The sequence below is a fragment of the Cervus elaphus genome, chromosome 4 (assembly GCF_910594005.1).
Source record: "Cervus elaphus chromosome 4, mCerEla1.1, whole genome shotgun sequence".
Classification (NCBI taxonomy): domain Eukaryota; kingdom Metazoa; phylum Chordata; class Mammalia; order Artiodactyla; family Cervidae; genus Cervus; species Cervus elaphus.
Window position 1 is genome coordinate 67,407,801 of NC_057818.1, and position 23,796 is coordinate 67,431,596.

At 45.6% G+C, this 23,796-nt stretch overlaps 1 protein-coding gene and 1 pseudogene across 4 annotated transcripts; one reads left to right on the forward strand and one right to left on the reverse strand.

Annotated features, from left to right (window-relative positions):
* Positions 1–974: 974 nt before the first annotated feature.
* ZNF304 (zinc finger protein 304) lies at positions 975–23,796 on the forward strand. Of its 4 annotated transcripts, none has more exons than XR_006340702.1 (3): positions 975–1,771; positions 2,408–2,553; positions 3,573–3,698. XR_006340702.1 is itself a non-coding variant. In XM_043900423.1 (3 exons), the coding sequence occupies exons 1-3, from the start codon at positions 1,190–1,192 to the stop codon at positions 21,844–21,846; spliced, it is 744 nt and encodes a 247-aa protein (XP_043756358.1). In that variant the 5' UTR covers positions 979–1,189; the 3' UTR covers positions 21,847–23,796. The 4 variants fall into 4 exon arrangements, 3 of the variants coding, with proteins under 3 accessions (XP_043756358.1, XP_043756359.1, XP_043756357.1); XM_043900423.1 differs by lacking the exon at positions 2,408–2,553 and adding an exon at positions 21,812–23,796 and having other exon boundaries at positions 979–1,771; positions 3,573–3,699; XM_043900424.1 differs by lacking the exon at positions 2,408–2,553 and adding an exon at positions 10,522–16,371 and having other exon boundaries at positions 979–1,771; positions 3,573–3,699.
* LOC122692653 lies at positions 17,864–21,801 on the reverse strand (annotated as a pseudogene).

Below are 23,796 nucleotides of genomic sequence, written 5' to 3' on the forward strand. Positions count from 1 at the left end.
TGGATTTGATCCCTGAGTGGGGAAGATTCCTCAGAGCAGGAAGTGGCCCCCCACTCCAGTATTCTTGCCTAGAGAATTCCTTGGACAGAGGAGCCTGGAGGGCTACAGTCCGTGAGGTCACAAAGAGTCCCAGCATGTCCCAGTCATGCTCAGACACACTGAGCAGCCGCTTACAATGCAGTTTACAAATGGTGATGGTACATTCAATGGTTTTTGTTGCAAATTCCACAAACCAATTAATTAATTCTGCCAAGAGGAGCCTCCGACATCTTCCTCTAGCTGTATGTGTAAGAAATTGTGGTCATGATGAATAGTACCAGTGACAGCTTGTGTGTGTTCAGCACCAGGTCTTGTGCTAAGCACTTTTCATCTCACTTCCCATTTGGAAGGTATTTTCCCATTTCAGTTGCTGTAGTTGGGGCAGGGAGGTGGTCACGACTTCCAGTTCCCACCCCCGGGGTTTCTGTGTCAGAAAGTGTAGGTTGGATCCCGGAATGTGCGTTTTGGGCAAGTTCAGAAGGGATGCTGAGCCCGTTTTGGATATCAACGAATAGCAGGAACATTTATGTTACTACATGAAGACTGCACAAGAGAGGGATATTGATCTTCAATTTTCCTTTTTTTTTTCTTTTGGCTGCGCTAGTAGCTTGGGGTTCGTAGTTCCCGACTAGGGATCAAACCCGGGCCCCTGTTGGGGAAGGGTAGAGTCCTAACCTACTGGGCCACCAGAGAATTCCTTTCCATCATTCAATTTAAATCTCAGTCCCCAAAACTCCCAAGAGGTGAAGCAGCTCTCCCAGGATGAAAGAATGCTCCACCTGCTGGAGACGTCGGAAGACGCTGCTTTCCTACAAGTCATCACAGAAATCTGGGCGCGTCGCCTTTATGAGGAGGTCTGGCACTTCCTGGATGGCTCAGATGGCAATGCAGGAGACTCGGGTTCAATCCCTGGGTCAGGAAGATTCCCTAGAGGACGGGAATGTCAACCCACTCCAGTATTCTTGCCTGGAGAATTCCATGGACAGAGGAGCCTGGGGGGTCTACAAGCCATGGGTCAGAGAGTTGGACACGACTGAGCAACTAACACCTTCTGGTACTTCAGGACGTCATTTTTCTCGGACCTTTCTTTCTCCACCTGCTTCCTCGGAGCTGTCGGGGACAACCTGAAATCGGCCCTTTCCCTGGTTGGATGTCGGCCACAGACTCCTTTACCCAGAAGTCTGTTCTGCGGTGCATCCGCTCTGCGCCAATGGCAGCCCAGAATATGCGCGTTTCCGTTGGCCCTTTCAGACAGAGGCGGGACTTCCGGTCACACGGTCGTGACGTATTTTGCTGGCGCCGGTACTGTCCAGAGGGGCTGTGGGGCCTGCGAGTCGGCGTAGGTTCCGCTTTCCGTGCGACTCTTGGGAAGCGAATAGGAAAGGACGGTAATAAGGTCGGGGCCTCAGTCCGCGTCGTTATTACGATCCATGGTCGCCGCCGTGGGACGGGCCGCCTAGCGCGGAACAGTGGACTGGGGCCGCACTCCTTCCCAGGCCTTCGCCCTCGCTCTCCGTCCTCGTTCGCTTCCGGAGGCGGCACCCGGAGCCCGTACGCCGTTTTGACCGGGAGGAAACCAAGGCTCGGAGCTCGACCATCGTCCAGGGCCCACCGCACCCAGGGGGTGTGCGGGTCCCGTTGCTCCCGCGGAGCAGCTCCAACCGCCAGTTTCTCGACCAGGTTCTGCTCACAGGACCCCATGGCGGCTGCGGCGCTTATGGACCGGGCTCAGGTGAGTGGAGGGTCCCTCAAGTCCTCGCCGACTCAGGTGTGGGCGATGTTGTGTTCTCAGGCTTTCCGAACTTGGCCTTCGTCGCTCCCTTCTCTTGAGTAAGAAGGCGGTGAAGGGCGGTCATTGACAGTGAATACGTGGGGAGGATCCCGTTCCCAGTGTTGAGATGAGGTGCGAAATGGTTTCCAGGGCTTAGGAGTCCCAGGTACCAACACTTGGAGGTGAAGAGGAATTAAGCACGTTCTGGAAACGGCAGGTGTCTGCGGTTATGTGTGCTGAGAACAGAGAGCAAGCAGTCAGGAGTCGGACTGGAATGGCAGCCTGGGGAGCTGGACCTCTGTACTGACGGTGATGGGAACCACGGAAGGTTTCTAACAGAGAAGGGAGGTGATCTGACGCCGATGTTGACAGGCTCCTTCTGGTAGTACAGTGGAAAGGCTGGGGGAGCCTGAGGGTGGGACGTGAGACCAGGAGGGAGTCGACTGCAGTAGTCCAAGCGTGTTGATTGTGGGTGATTAGAGTGGTGGCTGTGGACGTTAGAGGAGTTTTTAAAGTGGGGGCAGTGGAGGTTCCCTGATGAGACGTAGTGATGTTCTGCGACTCTTCACCTGTCCCTCCCTCTGCGCTTGAGTCTAGGGGCCTCAAAGGAGGGGTCCTTTCTAGCCCAGCACCCTGAATCTCAGCCAAGAGTTATATGAAGAGGTTCCTGCTTTGGGCAGCCAGTAGGAGGAAGACTGGACAGGTGTATTAGACTCAGGAACATCTTATGCAAATGCTTAGAGGTAAGATTGAGTTGGGAGTCCTTAGGGAGCCATGGGTCTTAGTTCTGTCTGTTGAGAAAAGGGTCAGGAGTCGGGCAAATGGCAGGCTGAGGAGCTGGGCTTCTGTTTTGAAGGTGATGAAAGACATGGGCTTCCCGGATACTTCAGTGGTAAAGAGTCCGCCTGCAGTGTAGAAGATGCAGGAGACACGGGTTTAATCCCTGGGTCAGGAAGAGCCCCTGGAGGAGGCAGTGGCAACCCATTCCAGTAGTCCTGCCTGGGAAATCCCATAGACAGAGAAACCAGGCGGGCTGCAGTCTTTAGGGTCCCAAAGAAACAGGCTCGACTAAGTGACTGAACATGTAGCATGCACAAAAGACATGGAAGATTTGGAAGAGAAGAGAGAATCAAATCAAAATAGGCTCCTTCTGGCTGCTGTCTAGTTGAGAATGGAGTGTGGGCGTGAGGGAGGAGGCTACTGCAGTGATCTACAGAAGTGTTGATGGTGGCAAAGAAAGTCCCAACTGGGCACTGAGGACTGGGTGTCTTGCTCAGGCACTGGGGTGGCAGTGGAGCCTGTCAGACACAAAGGTGTTCTTCCTGGATTCTGTGTGCAGAGTGACTTCAGGGGTGGGATGTGCCTTGGAAGTGTGGACTGGAAAGTTTTCAGTCTTAATTGGGGGGAGGACCCCAGATATGAGGAAGGTGTGGTTCAGAGTGATGTACATGGGGAAGAACATGGGCTGATGCCTTAAAGTTGTGTCTGGGAGGCATGGTCAGGAGGATGCCAGCGGGAGAGATTTGGTGCCCTTCCTGCTGGACCGTGGCTTACATAGTCTCTGTCTGCCCACCTGTCTGATTTTGCTCTGGGCTGCACGCAGTGGTCAGAGGGACAGGAGAGGGCAGCTAGTAGTGGTGTCGTGGCCGAGTATCACCTCTGAGTTGGGGGACTGGGGAGCAGTGGAACCAGGGGGTGGGAGGTGAGTGGAGGGCCTGGGGAGTCCTGTTGTCTGCGGGCTCAGCTGTCCCCATCGTGGCAGGGCGGTGTGACCTTTGAGGATGTGTTCGTGTACTTCTCCCGGGAGGAGTGGGAGCTGCTGGAGGAACCTCAGAGACTCCTGTACCGCAGTGTGATGCTGGAGAACTTTGCACACGTGGCTGCCTTGGGTAAGTCCCTGTTTCAGTTATCTAGTGGTACATGTCAAACTACTCCAAAAGTGAGTGACATAAAATAATAAAAAGGCATTATGTAAGTTTCAGCATGCTAGGAACTCGTCACAGCTTATCTGGTGCTTTTGGCTCAGGGTCTGTCATAAGGCTTCAGTCAAGCTCCCAGCCAAACTGTTCTCATCTGAAGGCCATTCTTGAGAGGATCTCATTCACGAACTCACTCATGTTTTGTGTTTCCAAAAGGTCATTTCTTGTGACTTGTTAGACTGTAAGCGTTAGTTCCTCGCTGGCTGTTGGTCAGACGCCCCCTGGCTTCCTTGTCACTGTAGCCTTTCTGTAGCGCATCTCACAGCAGGGAAGGAACCTTCTCTCTGAGTGGAGAATGTCCAGGATGGTAGCTGGTCTTTTTCTAACCTGACCTGGAAACAGTGATCCCATCATTTTTTCCTGTTCTGTTCTTAGAAACAGGTCAGTCAGTGTTGCCTCCATCAAGGGAAGTGGCTCATGCAAGGGCAAGAACACCAGGTGATAGGTCTTCCTGGGCCATCAGAGAGGCTGCCTGCCACAGGCTCACACGCCTGCTGCAGTGTCCTTAGGTTTGGTTTTTCCCTGGTGCCCTGGGGGCAGCTCTTCCTGTCCTGTCAAATCAGGGGCTCTTCTCCCTCCCATCTTGGTCCCTAGGGTAGGGGCTGTAGATGCCCAGGGCTGTGGTGGTGTCCCCTCCCTGAGCAATCTGACACCTGCTGCCCAAAGCCTTTTTGGATCAGGTTAGGAGTTCAGGGCTCTGGCTGACAGTTGTTGGGGACGGACTGTGCCAGGAGTTATAGGTACTGACATAGTCCCTGCTTGTGGAGGGCATAGGGGTGTTCTGGTGAGTCCTCCTTTGGGTTTGTTTTTGTTTTTTAACATCTTCTCTTCTTCTCTGTGGGATGGTCTATCTGGACCTTTCATTTGCCCTGCCCTTTTTTTTTTTTTATTAATTGGAGTAGGGCTGATCAAGAATGTTGTTATTTTCTGCACCCCCCCGCGCCCGCTTTTTTTTCTTTCCCCACAACTTCCACCTTCCAGATCCCATGTAGTTGCCCAGTGGCAGAGAGGTAGAAAGCACTGGGTGCCTGTGGGTGGACCTGACTCCAGCCACACTGAGAGGCCAGAGAGAGCCTAGCACTGCCCCATAGGAACTGAGAGAACCATCTGGGAGCAGGGTTCACTTTGTACTGTCAGCCTGTTCACCAGTGTTTTCTTGCCAAGGCCCTTAGCAGTACCTTACTTCTCCCTTTCCTCACTGTTCATTGTACTTGGCGTTTCTCCTTTGTCTTCCTTTCCTTGTCTGTTTTCCCACCTCTCTGGCCTCTGTCACTCATTCTCCTCAGCTTACTCCAAAATGCTCTGTAACATTGGCTGCTTTAACATGTCGTAAGTTGTGCACATATCTGTACGTAGTCCAGAAGAGCCAGCTACTTACTTGCAATCAGATTTTCCTGGGCGTGGACACAGCCTTCTGCACCAGGCTCACCTGACACCAAAAGCCAAGACCCTGCTGAAACCCTTTGTAGAGGAGTGAGTTGGAGACCTCGCCTCCGCTTCCAGTACTGTCCACTATCATTGTGTCTTTACACATCATTAGAAGTCCTCCATACCTTCCAAGGTGCAGGACTGACAATGGGCCCTTCCCTACCCTGATCCTGGCCCCCTCATCCTGCAAAAGCCCAGGGACTCACTCATTGGTGTGTCACACACTCAGAGTTGATGGACTTGCTGCTTCCCACCAAAGTCAACATGTCCTTCACTAGCATTCTTTGCTTTCAGGTTGTTGGTGTGAAGCAGACAACGAGGAGGCCCCTTCCGAGCAGAGCATTTGTGTAGAAGGAGTGTCAGAGGTCAGGATTCCTGGGTCCTGTCCACTTATCCAGAAAGTCCATCCGTGTGAGAGAAGTGACCCGCTCTTGAAAGACATTTTCCACCTGGCTGAGCACCAGGGTTCATGCCCTACACAGAACACAAGTGACCCCTGTGGGCGAGGATTCCTGTTGAGTGAGAACTTTCATCAGCACCAGAAACCACATGGTGGGAACAATCCCATCCAAGGGGATGGTGATGAGGCCTCATGTGTGAAGAGCTGTGCCACCTATGAGTTAGGGAGACCTCTTACTTGCAGGGGGAAAGGGATGGACGTGCTGGATAGCTCTAGCCTTTTCCAGCATCAGAGCACTCACAGTGGGCTGAGTCCATGCAGAAGAGCTGAGTTTGTGGAGTCATTTGCACACAAGTCCAGTCTAAGGCGACACCAGGGAGACAGTGATGAACTGATGTTTTTCAATTGCGCTGATGATGAGAAAGCCTTCATGAACGCCTTCACTCTCCTCGACAACCAGATAACTCAGGCGGTTGAAGTGCGATCCTTTAGGTTCCTACCTTGTGGAAATCTGTCCAAGGAGAAATCCACTCTTATTCACCACAGAAAACTTCATGATGGGGAAACATCACATGTGTGTACGGAGTGTGGCAAGGCCTTCATTCACTTGTCTCACCTAAAAACTCACCAGAAATTTCACACTGGCAAAAGACAATATGCATGCAGTGAATGTGGAAAGGCCTTCAGCCGCAAAGACACACTTGTGCAGCACCAGAGAGTTCACACTGGAGAAAGGTCTTATGACTGCACTGAATGTGGAAAAGCCTACAGCAGAAGTTCTCACCTCGTTCAGCACCAGAGAATTCACACCGGAGAAAGGCCTTATAAGTGCAGTGAATGTGGGAAGGCCTTCAGTCGTAAAGACACACTTGTGCAGCACCAGAGATTTCACACAGGGGAGAGGCCTTATGAGTGCAGTGAATGTGGAAAATTCTTTAGCCAAAGCTCTCACCTTATTGAGCACTGGAGAATTCACACCGGGGCGAGGCCTTATGAGTGCATTGAATGTGGAAAATTCTTTAGCCATAACTCCAGCCTCATTAAACATAGGAGAGTCCACACAGGAGCAAAGTCTTATGTGTGTGGCAAATGCGGGAAGGCTTTTGGCTGCAAAGACACACTTGTTCAGCACCAGATAATTCACACTGGTGCACGGCCTTATGAGTGCAGTGAGTGTGGAAAGGCCTTTAGCCGTAAAGATACACTTGTGCAGCACCGGAAAATCCACACTGGAGAAAGGCCTTATGAGTGCAATGACTGTGGAAAATTTTTTAGCCATAGCTCCAACCTGATTGTGCACCAGAGAATTCACACTGGAGCGAAGCCTTATGAATGCAGTGAATGTGGGAAATGCTTTAGCCACAATTCCAGCCTCATTCTACACCAGAGAGTTCACAGTGGAGCAAGGCCTTATGTGTGTAGTGAATGCGGAAAAGCTTACATTAGTAGCTCCCACCTTGTTCAACACCAGAAAGTTCACACTGGAGCGAGACCTTATGAGTGCAGTGAATGTGGGAAATTCTTTAGCCGCAACTCTAGCCTCATTCTACACCAGAGAGTTCACACTGGAGAAAAGCCTTACGTGTGCAGTGAATGTGGGAAGGCCTATAGCAGAAGCTCCCATCTTGTTCGGCACCAGAAAGCTCACCCTGGAGAAGGACGTCATGAATGCAACAGTTTTGGTGACCCTTTAGCTGCATCTCTTAAACTTGTTTAACACCCAGAAACTTCACACTGGAGAAAGGCCTTATGAATGCAGTCAATGTGCTGTGTCCCTTTTCAAGATTATAGGACTCACACCAGGAAAGGTCGGAATCATCATTGGTACAGAGACACTGAGATAATGGAGTGGGGATGACTGAGGCTCGTGAGAGGGTGGGTGTCTGTTCTTAAGGCGGCGTCTCTATATGTCCCTGCGATTTTGGCTGTATGGCATGAAAGTATACAGAAATTCTCAGGACCTTCACACCTCTGAGTCTCCTGTGGCTGACACACTGTCTCAGTAAATGAAGGTCTGTGGATTCCTGTATCTCCCTGGGCTGTTGATGTTCTGGCCATCACTGCACAGGCAGGAACCCCAGCAGTGACAGAAGAAAGATTCAGGGCTTGGGCTTCTCTGACCCGTCAGCATTCCTAGTGAGTAAGGTAGACGTGGACTTCATTGCTCTGCAGTTTTTGCTGATCCTGAGGCAGGGCTTATGCTCCTAAATTGTGTGGAGAGGGATATGGTAGAACCAAAACAGTTGGCAGATGGGACTTTCCAAGAAGAATGGTAAATACAGATATTTATGGGTATTATTTAGTTCTTAACATCTTTGTTGAGGTATGATGACATGAAATAAATGGCATATATGTAAAGTGTAAAACGTTTTATGATTCAGCATGTGTATATACTGACGAGACCACACATCAAGATAATGGAGATATCCAACACAGCCAAGAGATTCCTTGGGTCCCTTTATAATCCTTTCCTCCTCGTCCTTTCTAACCCCCCCTTTCCCGCAATTCACAAATAGTAGCAAGCATATTCTAGAATTTCATATAAACAGAATTATATACTTTGTGGAGAGTGGGGACTCTGGCACTTTTCACCAAACATAACTTTTTTGACATTAAGCCATATTATTGCATGTATCAGTTACTCATTTGTCTTGTTGAGTACTATTCCATTGTATGGATATACCACAATTGTTCTTTTATCCATTCACCTGTTAGTGGATGTTTGGGTTGTTTCTGGTTTGGCTGTTACAAATAAAGCAGCTGTGAAGATCTGTGTATTAGTTATCATTGAATTATATTACATTGTATGGATGTACCAAAGTTTGCTTATCCAGTCACTGAAGAACATCTTGATTGCTTCCAAGATTTGGCATTTATGAATAAACGCATCATGCATTGTGTGTAAGTGGATGTAAGTATTCAGTTCATTTGGGTTCAAGCCAAGGAGTATGATTTGCTGGGTAGTAGTAAGAATATGTTTTCTTTTTTTAACTTTTTCATTTTTTTGGCTGTGCTGTGTCTTCATTGTCATGCACAGGCTTTCTCTACTTGTGGCAAGTAGAGGCTACTCTTTTTGTTGTGTGCAGTTTCACACTTTGGAGGCTTCTCCTGTTGCAGAGCATGGGCCCTAGGCTTGCGGGCTTCAGTAGTTGCAGCACACAGGCTCAGTAGTTGTGGTGCATGGGCTTAGGTGTTCAGTGGCATGTGGGATTCTTCCCAGACCAAGTACTGAACCCGTGCCCGCCACACTGGCATGCAAATTCTTAACCACTAGACCACCAGGGAAGTCCAGTAAGAGTAAGACGCTGTCTTCCAGAATGGCTGCAAAAAATCCTTTTGCATTCCCAGTAGCAATAGATAAGAACTCTAACTCCATGTCTTTGTCAGCATTTGCTGGTGTCAGTGTTTTGGATTTTTGCCAAATAGTTGTGTAGTAATAGCATGTTGTTGTTGCTCTAACTGCACTTTTGTAATGACTTATGACAAGTATCTTTTCATATTCTTTTAACAGTGTCTTCTGCTTTCAGAGCAGAAATTTTAAATTTTAGTCAAGTCCAAGATACTCAGTTTTTCTTTAATGGATTGCGTTTTTGGTGTTGTAGCTAAAAACTCCTCGCCATACCCTAAGGTCTTCATTATCTCCTGTGTTATCTTCTAGATGTTCTATAGTTTTGTTTTTAGGTTTATTATCCATTTTCCAAAAATATTGTTGAAAAGTGGAAGATTTGTGTCTGGATCATTTTTTTAAAACCCCATTTGTTTAAAAGACTATCCTTTCTCCATTCCTTAGCCTTTGCTCACTTTTTAAAGCCCACTTGACTATATTAGTGTGAATGTATTTCTAGACTGACTGTTCCAGTCCTTTCCATTTATTGTGATAATCATCATATGGCTGTGGGGGCTTTTTTTCTTGTGTCTTATTTATATGGTATATTTCATTAATTGATATTCAAATGTTAAACCAACCTTGTATTTCCTGGGACATATCCCACTGGATCATGTTGTGTATCAGCAAAATCTACTTAGTATAGTTCTATATAAATTCTTTGTGTCAGAATTAATAATTCGTATCTTTCTAGGAATTTGTCCATTTTAATTAAATTGTCTCATTTGAGAGGATTAGGATTGTTTATAATATTCTCTTATGAGACTTTTAATTTCTGTAGGGTCAGTAATGTCTTCACTCCTGATTTTGTTAATTTGTTATCTTCTTTTTTTGTCCACCAACCTAGAGTTTTGCCCCACAACAAATCCTTAATTTGCGACTGCAAACAGTATCAATCTGACTTTTGCTTACCAGTAGGGAGTCAGCAAGAAAAAGAGCAAGGGGAGAGGGGCTAAGAAGAGAGATCAGAAGGGGCAGTACAGAGAGCTGAATGTGGGAGGGGAGAGCCCGGGATGTGGGAGGAGAGCGAGCTGAGTGTGGGAGGCAGCTGGAGGTCATGGAGATGGTTTACAGGGCATTGAGTCTCCCTTGTTTCTGCTGAAGCTTGTCTGCTTGCTCAGTAGGTTTGGCCAAGGAATCTTTAGCGATGTAACTTATTTCAGAATTGAATTTGGAGGCCTCTGCATACTAATAAAAAAGGCTATCCATTGGGCCTGAGAATTCTAATTATTTAAAGAATTCCTTCATTTTCAAAGGGGTCTCTCAAATGAACCTTTTTGTTCAAATCAGGTGTTCCCCTGAGTGGCCATTGAGGGCTTAAGTCATCCTTTGTACAGTTATCTTATTCAGCACGGCAGGCACAGAATTAGGATTGTAACAGGAATGGGAAATACAGGGATTTTTCAGGGGAGAGAAGATTCAGGCTTAGACAACCCCAAGGCCAGGCAGTGGTCACTAGGAATGTAATTCTTGTGGACCTTAGTTTCCTAACCTGATGTTTGGCCTCTTCACCCCACAGACCCACAATGATTCCCCTGGCACGTGGATACTGGTGAGAATGTTCTCTATAATACTGCCCAGCTCACACTACTATACAACAATTTCGAGATGGAAGGAGTCCTCATTTGGTTTATTGGTGACCCACAGGGCAGTTTGTCATGTAGCCTCCAGTACTATGAGAACTGCAAGCCCATTGGTCTGTGAAGCTGGTCTGAACAGGTTTATAGGGCAGTACTTCTGTTCCCGCCATGATTCAACTCACAACAAAACTACACTTTTCGACAGCACAGAAAACAATAACTGTATCTAAAAGGACAATAAAAAAGGTTTGAAAAGGAATGGCCTGATCCTCCAAGTATCTCAAACAACTAGGAACTAATAACAAATTCCAGGTGTCAGACTGAGAATGAAAAGCCAAGAAACTCAACACAAAGCAGAGTGTAGACCCACTGCTGATGTACCACATCGTCAAGGACTCAAGTTGTCCTTGAGAAGCAAGGCACAGGGGGGTGTCTGTGGGACTGCACCTGTGGCAGGCTGGGGTCTGCGGTGGCAGCTGTGGCAGACCAGATCTTGGTGGGGCTTCCACAGTGAACATAATAGGCGTCCCACCGCTTCTACAGTGGATGCATCCAGTTTATGTTCCCTTCCCCACTGAATGTTGATAATGAGATACAGGCTCAACAGTAGTGCGAGTTGGAGGACTGATGACGATAATCAGTGTGGAAGCTCCTTACAACTTCTCCTATTTATTTTTTAGCCTTGTTAATCTGAATTTTTCTTACCAATTACTTTTTCACTTGCTTTAATACTAGTTGAAGAAATCATACAGCTCTCATGTTTAACTATAATGTTGTCCATTTTCAATATTGAATGAATAGTTGCATATCGTTCAAAGACCTTGAAGAGGACTTTTACCACATTTAAGAAATATCCACTCTCCACGAAATCTATCACCAAAAAAATGTATACTTGCATTTTTATATTGTTTATACAAAAAATAGATAATAGCAAGGTGAGCAATAATAGAAAATTGGTTTTTTCAATCTCCCATGTGCATCAATTTGTCACAAGTCCAAACTCATAACTGAGTTAAAAGGTTGAGCCTTTGAAATGTTTGCAAAGTTGTGAACTAACAGTGACTTGAACTTGTTATCTAATACAGAGAAAGAGGGGCAGAACTACCTGTTTTCCTGCCTGCAAGGAAGAGCTCTAGTTGTCAGGCAGTCACCTCAAAATGGGAAGTCTGGCATTCAGGAGTTGGCACTTTCAAAAATGGGCATATTTAAGGACTGATGAATTTCCAGGAGTATTACTAGGCTCAGTACAGTTGACTTGGGAACTTTTGGAAGTGGGGCTGCTATAGTGAGGCATTTACTGATTGGTTGTTACCTAGGGGCCTGAACACTGTTGGCTGAATTCTAGAAGGTTGGCACTGTCAATTATTTGCTAATTTCTGGAAGCTTGAGTTTACTGGTGTGAGGCTGTTGCTGGCTAGTTTTCACAGATTATCTGAAATTATCTCTAATGTGTTTTCTTGTTCAAGATTTTGGAATTTGGCTAAAGGAAGTCTTTGTCTTCCACATATGAAAAATAAACACATTAATTCTCAGTCCCCTATGTTGTTCTTCCTTAGCCAGACTCTCAGAAGAGACCATAAGGCATTATGAGAAGGTTGTTTATGGGGACATGTTTATGAGCTAATGTTGCCCCTAAATTATTTAATTCACAATTACAGTGAGAGAAAAATAGCTCTAACTGCTAACTTTTTGTAATGTTAAAAAAAAAAAAGCTGAAGTCAGAATATTTAGGGTGTTCTGACAGAATCAGTACCGGACACAGAACACGTGCTCTCTACACAGAAGAGCTGGCAATCTTGTTTCCAACGTATGTCATGCAGCTACTCTTGTACCTGAATCCTTTTTAGTACTAACTGAACATTTATAGGTTAGTAAGTACAAACAGCACAATTTCTTTATTCATTTTTACCTATCGGCAACTCTTTTTAAATATTGTCTTTACCTTTCCCTCCAAACTGTTAATGCATCATGTTTTCAAATATGAAAATAATCACATTTTTTAACCAAAGTCTGAGTGTGTCTAAGGTTTCAGCAAGCCTTGAGGTCTCGGCTTCATTTTCTGACTTCTCAGACTCAGTGACTCTTACTCACACTTGATCTTAGCCAAAAGGCTGAGAAGCGATCAGTGACTCTTACTCAAACTTCATTGATTTCTTTTCACCCACTGTCACAAATAAATTTCTCTAGAACCATTTCTGCCACTTCCCTTGAAAAACTATAAAATTATTATTAATAACATTTAATAACATCCATTTAACAAATATTTTTCCAAAGACAAACCTCAACTCCCTGTGTATATACTGTTGCGATAATTTACAAGTGAAATGATAAACCATTTCCCAGCAAGGAGAAGAGATTATGGAATCACAAACCTTTATATCAGGGATAAGCTGGCCCCTTTGCACACATGGTCAGATTCTGAGGGGCATATACTGTCCTGGCAGAAGATGGCACAAGATAAGTTCTGCTTCTGTTAGAGAGGTTTCACATTCTTAATCACTGACTATTCAGGCAGGAAAGACATTTTCTGTGGGAACCAGGGGCACCTCATAACCCTTTTAAGCTACTTTGGTGACTACAAACATCCCTTTTCCACATCTCCCATCCTAAGCCCTGTCTGGGGGCTTTTCATATTGTGTTTGAGTGAACCTACTGAAAATTATGGAAAGCAGAGTGTTCATGTTTTTGACAACCAACAAGATAGCTGACAACTATGAGACGATGCTGAGTAACATTACAGTATGGTGGATCCCTTTCTATGTGCAGTCGTTGGACGTTTGCTACAATTCATGAAGTCTGAAATAATAGGTCTCTAAACATTTCTGTGACACGCCCTAGATTACATTCCAAGGAACTCTGGGTATAAGCCCTTTAAGAGGCAGCAAAACCCCGCTGGGTTTACAGCTTCAGAATCTCATTTCCCAGAGCCCTTCCCATCCTCCCTTAGCCTTTAGCCACAATCTGGAACTACCAACTTTGAGAAAGCACAGGTAACTAAGGTAGTGGAAACTACTCTACCTACAAGGCTGTGCAGCTACGGCCATGCACCAGGGAGACTTCTGGGTAATGTAGCTTCCTCTGCCGACACTACCTACCAACTCTTGGAGAGTAAGTCACTTCCTACCGGACCTGTAAAAGCCAAGAAGCACCCTCAGGGACACCAGGAAAAGGAGTTCCCTGCTCCAGCCATGGGAGGGCCTTCGCTTACTCTTAAATGGGATGCTCCTAAATTTGTAGAGGAGTCTTGAAAAAGCCCACAAAGCTTAGGGACCTGTAATTTGAGATAGTAATATATTTGTAATAGTGGTAAAGAACCCGCCAGTCAATGCAGGAGACAGAAGCAGGTTCGATCCTTGGGTCAGGAAGGTCCCCTGGAGGAGGGCACAGCAACCCACTCCAATAGTCTTGCCTGAAGAATTCCATGGACAGAAGAGCCTGGCAGGCTACAGTCCGTAGGGTCGCCAGGAGTCGGACATGACTGAAGCGACTTGGCCTGCACACACTAACCACATCTAGTTCTAATCTACACACCGAAATGGACACATCATATGACACTCTATGTCCACTCATAGCTGTCACCTATCTTTTTGCCTGTAAAATACATGTAGACCAAAGCTTTAGAGACTGTTTCATGACCTTCAACATGCAAAAGACCCCAGACAGGGCATGAGGGAGAGTTGGAGAGGTGGTATCTTTCCTGCCTTGATCATGAGTGACTGTGGTCCAACCTAGCAAACAACACTTTTATTGAAATGTTTATTAGTCTGAGTTTCTTTCAAAAGCTGAAGCCCAGCTCTAAAGGAGAGCAAATTATCATATGCCATTTCCTGCCAGGATCCATCACTAAACAAAGATGATAGACGACAAATTTTATGTACATTTTACCACACCAAAATGATTAATGATAAATGGATAAGAACTTTTATGACACAAACACACAGCTGAAAGACACTACAAGAAAAAAGCCAAATAAGAAAAATATAGAAAGATATGCCAATGGAAGCTTGGTTCAAAATTTAAGATATTAATTTCCTATGAAACAATTCACATTTCCTTAAACTTAATTTACCCACTTTATTTTTTTTTCACTTACCCACTTTAAACAACTTTTTCTCAGAGTGACTGTCAGAAAATGCAGCTCTAGTATATTACAGGGCCTTGCTTATTCCTATATGATGCCATGCTTTTGTACACACAAAATAATATTAAATATAATACTAGAAATACATTTTAGATATATACAAAAAATAAATGCATTTACCGAAAGCAGCCATCCATGAATAACAATAAAGTTCCAGGAAATACAAACTGTATTGGGAATCCCCTGGCAGTCCAATGGTTAAGACTCTGCAGTTTTAACTCCTGAGGTCCTGGGTTCAGTCCCTGGTAGGGGAACTAAGATCCTGCAAGCTGCATGGTGTGGTTAAAAAAAAAAAAATTCACACTGTAATAGCTCCCTGGAGATCGCAAGTTGGCTAGGGCTGAGAGAGAGAATACAAAGGGGTCAGTGGAAATTCTATAAGTAATGGACATGTTCATTATTATGATGTTGGTGATGGTTCCCTTATGCACTCGTGTGAAAATAACATTTTACACTTCCAGTGAATGGTTTAATATGTGTCAGTACCTCAGTAAATATGTCAATAAAATTTGGATTTCTTCGTCTACAAATATGTGGCATAGTATTAGTAGTACTGACTCCATCAGCACCCTTCCCTATGTCTTAAGTGGGTCAATTCTGATTCCTTCTCAAAGCAGAAGGAAGTACTAACAAATGCTTCAACATGGGGATATTATGCTAAACTAAATAAGCCAGTTGCAAAGGGATGAAAAATGTATGATTATAATTGTATAAAGTATCCAGAGTAATCAAATTCATAGAGACATATCTGGTAGGGAAGGAGTAGGAAGAGATGTTGTTTAATGGGTGTAGAGTTTTATTTTTGCCAGATGACAAGAATTCTGGAGATGAGTTGTGCAATAAGTGAATTTTTACACATACTAAACTGTACAATTTAAAAGGCAGAGGGTTAACTTTGTTACATATATTTTACAACAGTCAAAATTAGAGCAGATATTTTGCTGAAGTCTTTCCCCGTTTGCAACACTCTGCTGTGAACTTTTTGATGCTGAATGAGGTGGAAGTTTTGGCTGAACTTAAATTGTTGCACAAATGAAGTCTTTCTCCATTGTGAAATCTCTGATGTGCAACAGGGCTGTTTCACCTAAAGACTTATCCACATTCATTGCTCTCAGAAGGCCTTCCTTTGCTGTGAACTCTTGATATCTGAGAGATGTACCCCAAAATTTCCCATGTTTCCTGTACTCCAAATGTCCACTCCGAATCAACTCAGGGTGCTTCTCCAGTGTACAGAGTTTGGCGTTCTTGTGTGCTAAGTTGCTTCAGTTGTGTCCAAATCTGTGCAGCCCTATGGACTGTAGCCTTCCAGGCTCTTTTGTCCATGGGATTCTCCAGGCAAGAATACCGGAATGGGTTGCCATGCCCTCCTGCAGGGGATTTTCCACACCCAGGGATCAAACCAGCATCTTTTGTGTCTCCTACATTGGCAGGCAAGTTCTTTACCACTAGGAGTTTGGAGTAATACCTCAAGAATTTGCCATATTCTCTGAATTCTTAGGGTTTTTACCACTGTGAATTCTTTCTCAACGAGGTGGTTCAGTTCAGTTCAATCGCTCAGTTATGTCCGACTCTTTGTGACCCCATGGACTGCAGCATGTCAGGCCTCCCTGTTCATCACCAACTCCGAGTTTACTCAAACTGATGTCCATTGAGTTAGCGATGCCATCCAGCCATCTCATCCTCTGTCATCCCATTCTCCTCCTGCCTTCAATCTTTCCCAGCATCAGTGTCTTTTCAAATGAGTTACTTCTTCACATCAGGTGGCCTAAGTATTGGAGTTTCAGCTTCAACATCAGTCCTTCCAATGAATATTCAGGACTGATTTCCTTTAGGATGGACTGCCTGGCTCTCCTTGCAGTGCAAAGGATTCTCAAGAGTCTTCTCCAACACCACAGTTCAAAAGCATCAATTCTTTGGTGCTCAGCTTTCTTTATAGTCCACCTCTCTTTATAGTCCAACATCCATACATTACTACTGGAAAAACCATAGCTTTGACTAGATGGACCTTTGTTGGCAAAGTAATATCTCTGGTTTTTAATATGCTGTCTAGGTTGATCATAACTTTTCTTCCAAGGAGCAAGCATCTTTTAATTTCATGGCTGAAGTCACCATCTGCAGTGATTTTGAAGCCCCCCCCCAAAAAAAATAAAGTCAGCCACTGTTTCCCGATCTATTTGCCATGAAGTGATGGGACCAGATGCCATGATCTTAGTTTTCTGAATGTTGAGCTTTAAGCCAACATTTTCACTCTCCTCTTTCACTTTCATCAAGAGGCTCTTTAGTTCTTCGCTTTCTGCCATAAGGGTGGTGTCATCTGCATATCTGAGGTTATTGATACTTCACCCGGTAATCTTGATTCCAGCCTGTGCTTCATCCAGTCCAGCACTTCTTATGATGTACTCTGCATATAAGTTAAGCAAGCAGGGTGACAACATACAGCCTTGACATACTCCTTTCCCTATTTGGAACCAGTCTGTTGTTCCATTTCCAGTTCTAACTGTTGCTTCCTGACCTGAATATAGATTTCTCAAGAGATACCAAGGGAATTAGAGATATTAATTAGAGGCTAATATTAATTAAATTAGTTATTAATTTAATTAATTAAATTAGAAATACCAAGGGAACATTTCATGCAAAGGTGGGCTCAATAAAGGACAGAAATGGTATGGACCTAACAGAAGCAGAAGATATTAAGAAGAGGTGGCAAGAATACACAGAAAACCTATACAAAAGATCTTCACAACCCAGATAATCACAATGATATGATCACTCACCTAGAGCCAGACATCCCCGCATGTGAAGTCAAGTGGGCCTCAGGAAGTGTCACTATGAACAAAGTTAGTGGAGGTGATGGAATTCCAGTTGAGCTATTTCAAATCCTAAAAGATGATGCTGTGAAAGTGCTGCATTCAACATGCCAGCAAATTTGGAAAACTCAGCGGTGGCCACAGGACTGGAAAAGGTCAATTTTCATTCCAACCCCAAAGAAAGGCAATGCCAAAGAATGCTCAAACTACCACACAATTGCACTCGGCTCACCTGCTACTAAAGTAATGCTCAAAATTCTCCAAGCCAGGCTTCAACAGTATGTGAACCATGAATGTCCAGATGTTTAAGCTGGTTTTAGAAAAGGCAGAGGAACCAGAGATCAAATTGCCAACATCTGTTGGATCATTGAAAAAGCAAGAGAGTTGCAGAAAAACATCTATTTCTGCTTTATTGACTATGCCAAAGCCTTTGACTGTGGGGATCACAATGAAGTTGGGGTTGTTCCTAAAGAATTCTCCACGTTAAGGGCACTCATATTGTCCTCACTGTGGATTTTCTGGTGATGTAGGAGGTGGGACTTCCTAACGAAGGCCTTTTGACATTTTCTGCATGCATAAGGCCTTTCTGAAGTATGGGTTTTCTGATGCTGAAAAAGTACATTCTTGTGGCTAAACACTTTCCCACAGGTTTTCTGATGCTGAAAAAGTACATTCTTGTGGCTGAAGACTTTCCCACACTCTCTACACTCAAAGGCCTCTCTTCCATGTGATTTCTCCAATGTTTAATGAAATTGGAGTTGTACTGAAAGAATTCACCACATTTGCTACATTCATAAGGTCTTTCTCCAACGTGATTTTGCCAATGTTTAATAAGCTTGGACTTGTACTTAAAGAATTCCTCACATTCACAGACTGGCTTATAAAGAACAGAACAGAAAGTTCATAAGGCTTTTCTACAGTATGAGTTCTTTGATATCTAGTGAGTGTGGAGATATACCAAAAGAATTTCACACATTTCCTGCACTCATAAAGCCTTTCTGTGCTGTGAACACTGATGTTTAGTGAGGACGGATGTGTCCCTAAATAAACTTCCACATTCACTGCACTTGGGCTTTCTCCAGTATGAATTCTCTCATGTTTAATGAGTGTTGACTTAAAGAATTTCCCACATTAACCACATTTATAAGGCCTTCTTACATTGTGACCTCTCTGATGTCTGGTGAATGTAGACCTGTACATGAAAGGTTTCCCACATTTGCTGCACTCATAAGGCCTTTCTCTGGTGTGAAGTCTCTCATGTCTCACAGTCTGTAGTTGCATCTAAAGCATTTCCCACATTATCTGCACTCATAAGGGCTTTCTCCATTGTGAATTCTCTGATACTTTATAAAGTAGGCTTTGTACTTGAAGCATTTCCCGCATTTGCTGTGCTCATAAAGCTGTATTCCAGTGTGGATTTTCTGGTGCTCAACAAGTATCTGTTTTTGGCTGAAGGTTTTCCCACACCGAGCGCACCTGTAACCACTCTGTTCACGACCAAAGGCCTCCCGGCACTCAGTGTCCCCATGTGGCTGCCCCTCACCATGAGGGCCCAGCTGCTGCAGAAGGCCTGTGCTGCCTGGGAAGGGCTTCTCATCTCCACTGCAGGTCAAGGTCCTCTCTCCTGTGTGAACACTGCTGTTGGTCAGAAATGAAGGCTGCCTCTCAGCCCTTCTGCAAAGTTTGTCTCTAATCTCCTCCTGGTGCTGGAAAAGGTCTACTCCACAAATTTACAGTCCTTCATCAGGGTACGTTCCGTCATGCTCAGGCAGAGGCAAAAGGTCTCTGGAGAGTGGGCCACACATGTCACTGGACTGGGCCTTCCTGGAGGATGGATCTGGCTTTGCAGTCCTGACCTCTGACATCCCTATAGAAACACCTTGCTCAGAAGAGGCCTCCTCACCCTGGGCTCCATGCCAACAACCTGTAACCAGATAGATGCTGGTAAAGTGCACGTTGATTTTGATGGAAAGGACAGCCCCATCAGAAATATGTGTGTCACACACACCCAAGACCAAAGCCAGAAAGAGGAAGGTCTGCTATGCAGAGATGGACCTGGGGAGCTTACATGATGAGAGAGCCCTGACCACGGCTAAGGACTGAAGGAAGAGTCACTGTTTCCATTGATTTGAGATGCTATGATAAAATATCACAGGCTGGCTGGCTTATAAGGGAGAGAAATTTATTTCTCACACTTGTAGAAGATGGAATCTGGAGATCAGTCTGCATTTTTCTAGGGTGCAGACTTCTCATTGTCCTCACATGGTGGAAGGAGCTTTTATGACAGCATGAATCTCATTCACAAGGGCTCTGCCTGCATGACCTGGTCACCCTAAAGTCCCTATCTCCCAATATTGTCACCTTGGGCACAAGGTTTTCAACATATGGATTTGGGGGCAAAACTAACATTCAGACCATAGCAGGGAGGAAAGGCAGGCCTCCAAGTAAACACAGGCATGGCTACTAGTGGCAGTGGGCACTGTGGCAAAGGTTGTTTCCGGACCTAGAAATACCTGACAACAAAAGTGATGCTACATTCCAAGAACTATATGAATATGTGCAGACCTCAAGACATCTCATGTATAGGTCAAATGTAGAACACTGCAAAGTGTTCAATGAAATGGAACATGTGACAAATGAAGGCCCCCGTAGGTGTGCTTAGACTGTGGCAACAGAAAGCAAAATGCAGAAGAAAAGGAAGAAGCAAGGTATGGCCAGTGGTCGTAGCATCAGTCAATGGTGAACATAGAACAGGTTCCCAGCTCTGACATGACACCCTTTCCCAGGATGTCGCACCAAGCCCGGGTACTTTTAAGTGTCTCCTGCCATTGATGCAGTAATGTCCACACTATCAGGTACCCAGGGTTCTCTCTGCTGCTCCAGGTGAAAGAAAGAAAAAGGAAGGCCCAGCACATGTACAGAGAGATTCAACACAGGTCATCTGATGTGCTAAAACTGGAAAATCCTGCCAAAATTTGAAGAGTGTGGTTTATGAACCACCACCAACCTCATGCTATCAGTCAAGGCCTGATACCTGTGCATCCCAGCTCCAGCACCCCATTCCCACCAGATATGACAAAACCAACAGTTCCCTGCACATCCCACCTCAGTATCACCTGCAGCTGTCTGGACATTTTGCAACCTGCGGCCAGGACTCCCTGCCACACCTTCCCCCATCAGTTGTCAGAAATGGAACCATTCCATATAACTAAACATAGGGTTCTGGACCTGGTGAGAGCACATGGTCTAAGAAACAAGACAGAAAAAAGGGACAGAAATCTTGGGACACTGCCATTCCCTGAGGGTGTATATATCAGGATGATAAAACCAGCCAGGTGATAATTAGGACGGGTAAGAGGTGGAACCCCTCCACTCACCTGTACAGGGCCCATGAGCACCTCCTCCACCACCCAATCCCTCCTGGCCCAGTCCACACCCTCCACTCCTTTGATATCTCCAGCCCCACCTCCTCCTTCTGCTTCGACATTATGTTCACCTCCACATATGCCATCTCCATTTGGTGACATCTCCATCTTGACATGTGTCAGGATCAACATGTCCAAATAGAACAATGATCTTCCCCCTGGAACCTGCTCTCTCGCTGACTTCTCCATCTACATATTTTCAGGCAAAAAAAAAAAAAAAAATCCCTGAGTTGGCCCTTCACTCCCTGCTTCTGCTCACAGTCACACATGGCACATCAGAAAATCCTGTACTCTCTACTGACGAAACCTACCCAGAGTCTCACCCCATCTCCCGCTACCTCTCTAGTCCAGCCTCTCCCATAATTCTACCGGAGTCTATCGCGGTGGCCTCCTCAGCAGTCTCCCTGCCTCCATTCGCATCCTTTTCTCCCAATTTTTATCTTCTAACTCTAGACAAGGTTCTCCAATCCCCATTCCCTGCACAATCTTCCACGGCTCCCACCTGCTCAGGCTGCCATTTCAGGTGAGACACCTCGTTTCCTTCTGTCCCAGAAAAAGTGACCCCAGGTTTCCCCAAGGCTGCCAACTCGGTAGCATCTGCAAGCCGTGCACCGTCGCCCCCGAGGGAACTCTCTCCCTCACCCCGGCTCAGTGGCTGAAAGGCGACCGCTCACAAGGCCGGCCTCAGTTCTGGACTCCATGGCTGACCGTCAGGGACCTGAGCGGGCGTCCCTCGGTCCGGACCTCAGACTCGGAAGTGGGAGTCGGACCAGGTGGGGGCCCGGGAGACGGAGAACCCACCTGAGCCGACCTCATCCCTGAGCCTCTCCCCCCGCTTTTTTGCCCCATCACTTAGGTGCCCGACGAGGGAAGTTTAATCCCGCACTGTAGCCTGTCAGGCTCTTCTGTCCATGGAATTCTCCAGGCCAGAATATTGGGGAGAGAAGACAGGCAAGAACTCCGGAAGTTCCGCCCCCGAGGATGCGCACGCAGCCACTCGTCCCACCTCTAACCTCTCATTGGTCCAGCCGCCGCCTATCACCGAGTCAATAGGGTTCAGCAGGCTTATGATTTCGTCCGCGTGCATTTAGGAGGAGGACTTCTGGCTTCTATGAGCTGGTCGGTTTTCGTGCTCTTTTCACCGTTCTTAGGGCATTGAGTTCTGAGTGGGGACCGAAGTGAATGGATCGCGCGAGGAGAGATGTTAGCCCGCTGCCCAGAGCCGACTGTGAGCCCCACCCCCCCCCCCCCCCGGAGCCCACAGTCGACCACGCTGCGCTCATTGCCGCCCCCATTGCCTAGGTCACTGGCCGTGGGGAAAGCCGGGTGGGGAGAGGCGGCTAGGTAGGTGGCTAGTGCATTGATACAGAAAATCACTTAATTGCAGCTCCACACTCATTAGACATTGGAGGAGTCCCACTGGAAAAAGGCCTTTTTAGTCCCGTTAATGTGGGAACGTTTTGTAGTTAAAACTCCAGACTCCATAAAAACTAGCGAATTCACGTTGATATGAGGCCTTTTGAGAACAGCGGATGTGGGAACATCATTGCACGCGACTCCGGTCTCCTTAAACATGGTTGAATTTACCCTGGAGAAATGCCTTCTGAGTGCAATGAATGTTGGAAAGTCTATATACCAAAACTAGCCAAACTTCATTCGGCTCCAAAAAAATTCACACCAGAAGAAGATCTTAGGAAGGAAGCAAACGGGGAAAGAAGTTCAGCCAAAAGTCAGCTCTGATTGGTGATGTGAAGTACGTATTATGTACTTTGGGGTTTGTTTTCTTTCTTGTGTTAAAACACACATACATAAAGCTTGCCATCTTAAGAATTTTAGTGTGCAGTTAAGTGTTGTCAAGTACATTCTTACTGTCATGCAACTAATGTCCAGAGCTTTTCTTCCTCTTGCAAAAGTGCAACTCTGTACCCATTAAATAACAACTGCTCCTCTCCTCCTCCATCCCCTGGCAACCACTATTCTACTCTCTGTGTCCTTTAATTTGACTGCCCTAACTGCCTCATGTAAGAGAAATCATACAGGTTGTGTATTTCTGAACACTTCACTTAGCATAATTTCACATTTCATCTGTCACTTCATATTTCAGAAGTCCCTTCTTTTTAAAGGCTGAATAATACTCAATAGTATGCGTATACCACGTTAGCGCATTTATCCATTGATGGACACTTGTTTTTTTCCCATTATTTTGGCTGCTGTAAAAAGTGCAATTTTGGCTGTTGTGAAGACTGCAGCTGTGAGAATGACTGCATAGATATCACCTTGTGATACTGCTTTCAATTCTTTTGGGTGTACAGCCAGAATTGGAATCGCTTGTTCATTCTGTTCTTGTTCTATGTTCATTCTGTTTTTGATATTTTGAACTGTTTCCTCTATTGGATGTACCATTTTATGTTTCCATCAAAGGTTCACAGAGTTCCAGTATCTCCACAACCACTTCAACATAATTTTATTTTCCATTTCATGTTTCATAGTGGGTGTCCTAATGGATGTGAAGTAGTGTCTGATTGTGGTTTTGTTTGCGATCACATACTTCTTGGCCATTTGTGTGTATTCATTTTTAAAATGTGTTTGGACTTTCCTGGTGGTTCAGTGGTTAAGAATTTGCCTGCCAATGCAAGGGACATGGATTAAATTCGTGGTCCGGGAAGATTCCATGTGCCACAGGGCAACAAAGTGTGTGATCTGCAATCACTGAAGCCTGCATGCCTACAGCCTCTGTTTTGCAACAGGAGAAGCCACTACAATGAGAAGCCTGTACACATGAAGAGTAACCCCCACTTGCTGCAACTAGGAAAAGACTGAGCATAGCAACAAAGACTCAGT

Bases quoted from the DNA above. Each gene is read 5' to 3' on its own strand.
- ZNF304 (XM_043900422.1), top strand. From the start codon at position 1,190: ATGTCGGCCACAGACTCCTTTACCCAGAAGTCTGTTCTGCGGTGCATC. The intron at 1,772-3,572 runs GTGAGTGGAGGG...CCATCGTGGCAG, and splicing joins CGCTTATGGACCGGGCTCAG to GGCGGTGTGACCTTTGAGGA. The intron at 3,700-5,511 runs GTAAGTCCCTGT...CTTTGCTTTCAG, and splicing joins TGCACACGTGGCTGCCTTGG to GTTGTTGGTGTGAAGCAGAC.